Source organism: Girardinichthys multiradiatus, chromosome 2 (genome assembly GCF_021462225.1).
Source record: "Girardinichthys multiradiatus isolate DD_20200921_A chromosome 2, DD_fGirMul_XY1, whole genome shotgun sequence".
In the NCBI taxonomy this organism is placed as follows: Eukaryota; Metazoa; Chordata; class Actinopteri; order Cyprinodontiformes; family Goodeidae; genus Girardinichthys; species Girardinichthys multiradiatus.
Genome location: NC_061795.1, coordinates 20284141 through 20293925, shown reverse-complemented (window position 1 = coordinate 20293925; position 9785 = coordinate 20284141). Strand labels below are relative to the sequence as shown.

Genomic DNA, 9785 nt, shown 5'->3' with positions numbered 1-9785 from the left:
TTTAGCCACATGGCCACGTCCATGCTATACCCCCTACATAGCTATCCTTTATACAAACAGAGCAAACAGCACACTCATGTCAAATGGCTGCTTACAGCCATGCTTTTTAAAGTGGAGGAATGTCACGGCGATGCATTTTAAATAATTACCCTCTTCACATTTGTTCGGACTGAAATTAGAGTCACGTGTCTGTACTTGTTTGTTATTGTACGTTTCCGTAGATACAGTCATGGCCTGACATGGCTGCGTGACCCAGACAGACATTTGCCGCGTGCTATATGCTAACATACAAGCAGCAGGTGGCACAGAGTTCTGAAACTTGATATTTCAATTTAAATCCTCCTCTTTGTTCAGCAATGACATGAAAAATCACACTCCTGTGATCTTTCTGTAAAATGTAATCTCTGTGAACATAAAGAGCTTTTTTTTTTATGGCAAGTTTGGAGCTGCACATTAATTCAAACCATCCGTGTTGCTTTATTTGCACTGATTAACACCCTCTATGCTATTCTTGGAGTCATTGTTGAGCCTACAACTGTGGTCTCTTATTTACAATATTATGAAATCAATGCAAGTGAAAACAACTAGTTATAATTAGATCACAGGAGTTTACAGTCTGTAACTAGGCCACATTGTCTAAACCTTGAGCCACACACTCTGTGTGAGAGAAAAATGAAACTGAGAAAGACTAAATGTACTTTTAATCCAACATTTCTGCTTTTTCAGGAACTTCACCAGACCTAAGATTTTATATAGACATGGATGTATTATTTTCACTCATCAAAAACACTGAGACCACTTTGCTGAGTTCAAAGTTTTCAACTAAGCCTTTAAAGTGCAGCTAAGGATGAGTGTTATTTTGGCTGTGGCTTCCTGAAGGTGCTGTCCTCTCTCACTACTCAGGTGTCAGAAAAGCCAACACTTTCCACTGGCTGGGTCTGGGATGGACACTGCTTATACGAGCGTTCAGGGAGTTTTGGCTTATTAATTCCTAGGCACATCTAGCAGGAATAGAGGAGTGGAGAAACAACTCACTGTGACGCCAAAACAAATTCCTTGTATGTCCAAAAACGTACTTGGCAATAAAGCTTTTCTGATTCTGATTCTGATAACAAGCTTGATCTGTTTCTCAGGTTTATCTGTGCTCAAGAAGAGGGGCTGTGACTCAAAGTAGATGCAGTCTGAGTCCCGGAGGTTCCCTGTGAGACAAGAATAACCTCTTGATTTCATGAATGAAGGACTTGCAGGGAGCAAGATTTTGTTCCCGAGCTGAAAACAGCCTGGGTCTTCTGTCATAAAATCAATACTTGGTAAATATATTCACGCTCCTTAAACCTTTTCACATTTTTTTTCATGCACGCAAACTTCAACGTGTTTTACTTGCATTTTAGGGCCAACACAAATCGGTCTGAAACCCCTGATTTAAAATAAAGGGCAAATATTTGACTACAGATTTCACCTACTGAGTAAATAGAGTTCACCTTCGTATAATTTCATCTCAGGCCTCAGAGGTTCGGCAGCATCTTAAGGAACCTTTTTTTCAGCAGAGACAGAGTAGTGGGTCAGAGTGGACGGGAAGATAGATTAGGCTAATTGCAGAGCTCTCTTTGAAGAAAACCTCTTAGAAGCTGCAAACGACATATGACTGGGGCTAAGGTTCACCTTCCAGCAGAACAACAAAGCTAAGCATAAAGCCATGTTCTTGTGTTAGAATGGCCCAGTCAAAGTCCAGAGGTAAATCCCATTGAGAATCTGTTGCAGGACTTAAAAACCTATTGTCCATAGATGCTCTCCATCCAATCTGTCTGAGCTTGAGCTATTTTGCAAAGAAGAATAGGGAAAAAAAATCTTTATAACATTTAGAAGCCACGCATGATTTAATTCATTTTCATTATGTTATTTTTAAGTTTGTTTGTCACATGACAAAATATGGAAAAGTTTAAAGGACATAAGTACTTTTGCAAGGCATTGTAAATCAGAGTATCTGGAAGCAAGACACTGTAAAGAAACTACCAATAATTTGAAGGTTTAAGTTAAAGAGTGTTAGGACACTCACTGAAAACAAAATCCCAGTGCATACTCTGAAATGAAATAGTACGAGAGGGACAGCAGCAGCAGCAGCAAGTGTCACCCGGTCCTATAACATGGGGAGGGCTTTGGAGTTTAAAACGGTGTGAATATGATAGCCCATCTGGAGCCTTTGGTCCTGCTTATGCAAGTGGAGATCTCTGTGCGCGATTGAAAGTTGTCAGTTCGGAGGCACTAATCTGACAAGAGGTCGGTTTAAATACACTACAGGGAACGATTTGTGGATATCAACAAATACAGCTGCTTAGCGAAGCAAAAATAAGGAGACTGATTTCATCTTGGAAGAGAAGGGCCCGCATGAGAGGCAGATTTTGGAGGACAAAAGGCAGGCACCAGGGAGGTGAGTGGCGGATTTACCCTCAGAGGGGGTAAAAAAACATGACTGTAGTGTCCCAGGACAATAAGGAAGAGGCTGTGACGGTCACCCCTTTGTTACAAGATGCTGCGGAATTGGAACCGGCGGACCAGGAGTGCAGCGAGAGGGTGGTCATCAACATCTCGGGCCTGCGCTTCGAGACGCAGCTGAAAACACTGTCGCGCTTTCCGGCCACGCTCCTGGGGGATCCGCGTAAAAGGACGCGCTTCTTCGATCCGATGAGGAACGAATACTTCTTTGACAGGAACAGACCAAGCTTTGACGCCATCCTGTATTATTACCAGTCAGGGGGGAGGCTCAGGAGGCCCGTGGGTGTACCTGTGGACATTTTCATGGAGGAAATAAAGTTTTATGAACTTGGGGAGGAGGTTATGGAACTGTACAAGGACGACGAGGGCTTGCCGAGAGAGGAGGAGCGGCCGCTGCCGACTAACGAGTTCCAGCGGCAGCTCTGGCTCTTGTTTGAGTACCCAGAGAGCTCAGGACCCGCACGGACAATCGCCATTGTGTCTGTTATGGTTATTTTGATATCCATTATTATATTCTGCTTAGAGACTTTACCGGAGTTCAGAGAGGTATCCCCAGAACCAGAAAAGTGCGCCAATGGAAGCGCAGACAGCAAAGCGCCCAGTCCATTCACAGATCCCTTTTTTATGGTGGAGACGCTTTGTATCGTGTGGTTCTCCTTTGAGTTCACTATGAGGTTCCTGTCCTGTCCCAGCAAAGCAGCGTTCTTTAAAAACATCATGAACCTGATAGATGTGGTGGCCATCGCGCCCTATTTCATCACCCTGGGCCTGGATCTGGCAGAGCATGAGGGCAACAGTCAGCAGGCGGCCTCCCTGGCCATCCTGAGAGTCATCAGGCTGGTGCGCGTCTTCAGGATCTTCAAGCTCTCCAGACACTCCAAGGGTCTGCAGATCCTGGGCCAGACTCTCCACGCCAGTCTCAGGGAGCTGGGTTTGCTAATATTCTTCCTGCTCATTGGAGTTATTTTGTTCTCCAGCTCGGTTTATTTCGCCGAAGTGGAAGATCCCGAGACGGTATTTTCGAGTATACCCGACGCGTTCTGGTGGGCCGTGGTGACGATGACCACGGTGGGCTACGGAGACATGTATCCCTCCACTATCGGGGGGAAAGTTGTTGGATCCTTGTGCGCAATTGCCGGAGTGTTGACCATAGCGCTACCTGTCCCTGTCATAGTGTCGAATTTTAACTATTTCTATCACAGAGAAAACGAAGAGGAGGAAAATATGCAATACATTCATGTGACCTGTGGGCAGCCGGAGCAGCAGCTCTCATTTGGGGAAACGGATTCCACAAAAAGCAACCAATCCATCTCCAAAACCGAGTCCTATCAGGGGAGCGACGACCTGGAGATCCTGACTCATCCAAATGCGACTCAGTCGGAGACGTACACAGGAAAGCTGACAGAGGTGTAAACAGCAGAAGTTTTGTTTCTGGTGAGTTATAGTTGCTGGGGGTTATTACTGTGAGACACAGCCGGTCCAAGGTTTTATGAGGCCCTAAGCAGAATTTTATTTGGGGGCCACTTCCAGCTTAGCTCAAGGCAATACAAACTCTAAAACATACAGATTTTGACAGATCAATTTAATCGGGGTGCAAGTCACAGGATAAATCTTCTTTCTCAATCAAATATCAGCAAGAAAATTGCAACCAGCAAACAATAAAGTGTCTAAAGATCTACTTTTAAAATGAGAAGAGATTCAAACTGCTTGGATAGATTGCATTGTGAAGCCAATTATAAATATTTTTAAATCCTCCATAAAGATCAAAGTGTTTAGAACGGTTGCATATGTGTCCAAACCTGGAAACTCAGTAGCCACTTTATTAGGTACACCTTGTGCCGGGTTGGACCAGTTTTCAGAACTGCTTTATAGATTCAACCAAATATTGGAAACATTCCTCTGAGATTTTGATCCATATTGATATAAGTTCATCTCAGAATTGTCTAAGAGTTGGCGGCTGCACATCCATAATGCATATTTCCTGTTCCACCACATCCCAGAGGTGCTCTATTGGGTTGGGATCTGCTGACTCCGGAGGCCATTTGACTACAGCAAACTCAGTATACATGATGTTCAATTTGTACTAATAGGGCCTCGGTGTGTCAGGAAAATCTCGTCCAAATTGTTGAGCAGCCTGAATCGTTGATATATGGCAAGATGGATCCATGCCTTCGTGTTTATGCCAAATTCCCTACCAGCTGAGTGTTGCAGCTGAAACCAAGACTAATTGGACAAGATGATGTTTTTTTCCCCATTTTCTTTAGCCTGTGCAAACTGCAGCCAAGGTGTCTTGTTCTTAGCTGACACCCAGTGTGATCTTCTGCTGCTGTAACACCTCTGCTTCAAGGTTCGAGAAGTGGTAAATTTGCATTCCCTGGATGATTATTTTAGCTACTGTTGCCTTTCTACCATCTCAAACCAGTCTATTGCCCATGGCCTCTGAAATCAACAAGTAAATGTTTGTCCACACAACTGAGGTTCACTGAACGTTTCACAATTTTGGAGCATTCTCTGTGATCCCGAGAAATTGTGTCGTCTAGATCCCCTTCTTCCCCATTCTGATGCAAGTTGACTTCATCACCTCTAGATCTCTCCATTTAGCTGCTGCCATGTAATTGGACAATGTTAACAAGCAATTAGACAGGTGTACCTGACACAGTGACCAATGAAGCATCCATAATGCATATGCATATATCCATCCATCCATCCATCCATCCATCCATCCATCCATCCATCCATCCATCCATCCATCCATCCATCCATCCCCAGCGGTCATTGCAATGCCCTGGACAGGCTGCCAGTCCATCACAGGGCACAAAACATAATACAAAGAAAAAAAAAGAACATATTAAGGATTTTTTTAAACAACATAAAAGTCCATGTACAAATATATAACAAAAATCGCCAGATTTGAAGCAGAATTTAGATGTTAAACCATTCTTTTTAGCTTGATGTCTTCATGATTTTAAAGTATTGCAACTCTTCTAATGTTTCACCTAAATATGTGGTCCTGGTGTGATTGGACTGACTTATAGAGATTTACAAATGGGCACAAAACAAGAACAAAAACGAGCGACTAAAATAGACTACTAAAATAGATAAATATTACAACTCATACAAGGTTGTCCTTTCCGCTCTTATTAAGCATATATAAGCCTGTCTGGCCAGAAGGTACCAAGAAGTTTGTACATTTTTGCATTTAAATCAATGCATTCAAGTTTAAAAACACACAATTTCACATATGTAACTTCTCACTTTTCCCACCCAGTGGGGTTATTGTTAGAACTACATGATATCATGACAGCACACATGAATAAGGGCGCTACTTTTGGCACATAGCACGTGTCATGTCTGTGCCTTTAAGCTGTTCTGGTGTCATTTTACAGTGTTAAATATCAGGCAGGCCATTTTAAGGCGTTAAAATGATGTTGAGAATGATCTGGGGGGGTAAGATTTTAGGGTGGGCATCATTCCTTGAGACTGTCGCGTACATTTTTACATGTAAAGAAAAAGGGAGGGTTTATGGGGCACAAATATGAGAACCAAGCTATTTGTGACAAGAAATAAAAACAGGAAATAAAAGAATAAAAACATGGGTAATAAGTATACTGTCCTAAAACTAAAACAGAAATAAATACCTGAGAAAATCAACTAGCCATTAATTGCTTTTCTTTATTTATGCAAAAACTAATGCACCAAAATCTACACATCACATCTGTCTTTTTACAATGCATTACCTAAAGTTAGTCCAAAATAGTTTGGTAAAGTGTGAGAAAGTAGCTAAAACATCCATAACGCACAACGGGCTGTGGAGGAGAGACGGGTACACACATACTGACAAAGACAATGATAACTCTGTGTCCCAGTAGAGCTGGGATTGCAGAGATCATGGCTTGCCTGGGTTACAGCCTGCATGGGCTACTGTATGTATTTTTCTCTTGCACAACCTTTAACGTCATCACTCTCCCACAAGTATGGCATGCTTGCAGTCACAAAGGCTTTGAACTTTAAGAGATGGTGATAAAGTGTTACGATTTTTCTGATGACCATCTAAACCCATATTTGTATTTTATTTTATTTTAATTTATTTTATTTACTCAACTTCTCAGCCTCTGACCCACAACATGAAAGAGGCAAACCTGGTATACAAACATGTACAAACAACAGAAACATCTTTCTTTCTTTCTTTTTTTTTTCTTTCTTTCTTTCTTTCTTTCTTTCTTTCTTTCTTTCTTTCTTCATTAATTTATTTATGGGGGATCACCTCAATAATTCACACTGAGAAACATAAATAAATAAACAATAAGTTTTACTGATCAGTTCTCACATTTGAATGAATATTAATATTATTAATGAGAGCTTGCAGCGCGCAGCCATAATCTGATCAGTGCCGATCGAATAGGTGAGGCATTAGCGCCACTGTGTGGAGGATTGATGTTCTGCAAACAACAGAATAACTATGGAGTCTCTTTGCAATGCTGTCCTTTGGCTCACTGAAGCACTTGTATTAGAGACCGTGTTCATTAATCTGGAAATATTTTCTCCTCTATGTATACTTAACTTAGTTATCTTTGTTTTTTGCTTATTTGCAGGAGGCAGAAGACTGAATGAAGCTTTTTATTCCTTCAATCACAAGATATATGTGTGGCATTCTCTTCTTCAAAATCTGATGGATTTAATTTTTTTTTTTTTTTTTTTTTGTAACCTACAGAGACTTTAAGTGAACACGTACGGGAAAAAGGCCTCAGTCAGTTGTCATAAACATTATGTGCATTATCTGTAGAAAGCAACATTATTTGATTTTGGCTTTGTAAATTAATTTATATAAAAAACTTGATGTAAATATTTTGTAATTTTGTAATTCTCAAATTTCCATTTCTTATGCTTGTAATGCAACATTGTACCATGACTTTTTGTAGTTGCAAATATTCAGATTTTGTTTTGCAACCAGCTTCAAACAAAAACTCCTGGAGCTTTATTGTGCCAACATGCATGAGATGCATTCACTGTAAACTTTTAAATGCAATAAAATACATATATTTTTCTAACTTAAGCACATATCTGAATGTATCTTATGTTTTTCTTTTTATAATTATGTGTATGATATCATAATGCTACTAGCTTTATTAATTCAACTAGTCCAGTACCTGAACAGTGAGTTTATGTACAGGTGCAATTAAACAAATTTGAAAATCCTTAAAAACTTAATTTCTTTCAGTAATTCTATTGAGAAAGTAAAATTCATATAGATTAATTACATACAGAGGGATATAATCTGTTCTGTTTATTTCAGTTAATTCTGATGGTTATGATTTACAGGTCATATAATCTCCCAAAGTGAGATTCACCTTAAATTAGAAAAATTACATAATATCAATACATTACATAGTAAAAAGAAAGGGTTTTGAATACAGAAAAATCAACCTACTGATAAGGGTGTCCATGTACTGTACAGTATATCCAGTCAATACTTGGTCAGGGCTCCTGTTGCATGAATTACTGTATCAATACAGCATGGCATAGAGGTGTTCAGCACTACTGCTGTGTTCAGGAAGCCTAGTTTGCTTTGATAGCGACCTTCTGCTTGTCTTCATTGTTGGCTCTGGTGTCTCTTCTTTTCTTCATGACAATCCACTATAGATTCTCTGTGGGGTTTAGGTCAGGCCAGTTTTCCGGGTAGTCAATCCTAGTCATACTATGGTCGTTAAAACAGGTATTGATAGTTCTGGAAGTGAGGCCAGGTTAAAGCCCTGCTGGAAAAAGAAATCAGTATCTCTTTAAACCATACTCAGGAAATTGTGAATTCCTCTAAAATTCCCTGGTAGATGGCTGCACTGACATCGGACTGAATAGAACAAAGTGGACCAACAGAAGCAGATGACATGCCTCTCCAAATCATCAATGACTGCGGAAACGTCCCACTGGATCTCAAACAATTTGAAATCTGTTCCTCTCCACTCTTCCTCCACGCTGTGGTACCTTGATTTCCAAAGGAAATGCAAAATATACTTTTGAAAAAAGCAGTAGGGTTAAGGAATTCCTTACTACAAGGAATGTCGCATATGTAGCCATACTGGATATGCCTTTCTCTGGTGGCTCTTGAAGCACTAAGTCCAGCCAAAGTCTATGCCTTCTTATCTCCTTAATGGACATTTTTCACAATCCTTTCAAGGCTACTGTTATCCCTGTTGCTTATGCACCCTATTCCTATTGTGCTTGAATACATCACCGAATGTAGATCCAGCGTTTTCTAGTAATGAATTTTTAAGGCTTATCCTTCTTGTGGAGGGGTAATAATGACTCTCTACTGAACAACTGTCAAGTCAGTAGTCTTCCCTCTGATTGTTTGGGCTGTGGCAAACATTTTTATATTGAAAAGGCTTTCATTCGTTTTATTTAATAACTTTCTTAAAAGCTGAATTGTGGGTTTGCATTAGATGTAAGCCACAATCCTCTCTGTCAAATGAGCATACATGAATGGTTAAATATATATCACTATGTGTATACCAAATCTATTCAATTAACAAAAAACAAACAAAACAAAAAACAAAACACGTTTGAAATGAATAACTTAAATAAGCTAACTTCCAGATTGTATTCTAATTTATTGACATGCATCTGTATGAAGTTAGGACTTGTAAGATTTAAAACCCCATGGTGCCAAATGATGGGAAAAGAACACAGTAGCAGAGTTTGATTTGTCTCGCTTGAAAAGAAATTCCTATATGTGATGTCATAGGTATACGTGGATAGATTTTTGCAAATGAACCTAAAGTTTGAGGCAGTCGTTTTTGTTTTAAAGCGCCATTTAGAAAGTTTTGAATCCGGTTTGAGTGGGGAATATTTTGGTTTTCTGAGTTGGAGCCAGTTTTCGCGCTATCCGTGGTGCTGAAAGTCTTTTCTGTCAGTTTGCAGAACGTTTTGGTTTTCATCTCTACATGAGAAACGCAACAATATTCTCCCATAATAGAGCTGTCAAGCTTCAGTCAGTATAATAAAAACATAAGGTGTAAATGTTAGATGTCATAGCAGTCCCGCACAGCCGATCAATGTGTTGATTTCCCTCACTAGCTTTTTCCAAGCGAAATATTGTCTGAGTTGTCATAAATGGAGACTTTGGATGATCTGTATGTGCTTGCAGTCTGCAGTGCTGGCACACAGGCGCTCCTGTTTTGTGCTGTGTGGAGAACTTCTGCCGGCGTCCTTTAGTGGAGCCGGTCTGCATTGCGTCGAAACCCTCCAACTCCTCCCCCTCCTCCTCCTCCTCCTTCCTCCCCACTGCCTCTTCTTGT

The 9785-nt window shown here is 40.5% G+C and overlaps 1 protein-coding gene across 1 annotated transcript; it reads left to right on the top strand.

Moving 5' to 3' along the window:
- Nucleotides 1-1991: 1991 nt before the first annotated feature.
- LOC124880175 (shaker-related potassium channel tsha2-like) lies at nucleotides 1992-7185 on the top strand. Its single transcript, XM_047385123.1, has 2 exons — nucleotides 1992-3927; nucleotides 7086-7185. Exon 1 carries the CDS (start codon nucleotides 2467-2469, stop codon nucleotides 3904-3906), a length of 1440 nt encoding a protein of 479 aa, XP_047241079.1. The 5' UTR covers nucleotides 1992-2466; the 3' UTR covers nucleotides 3907-3927; nucleotides 7086-7185.
- Nucleotides 7186-9785: the final 2600 nt, after the last annotated feature.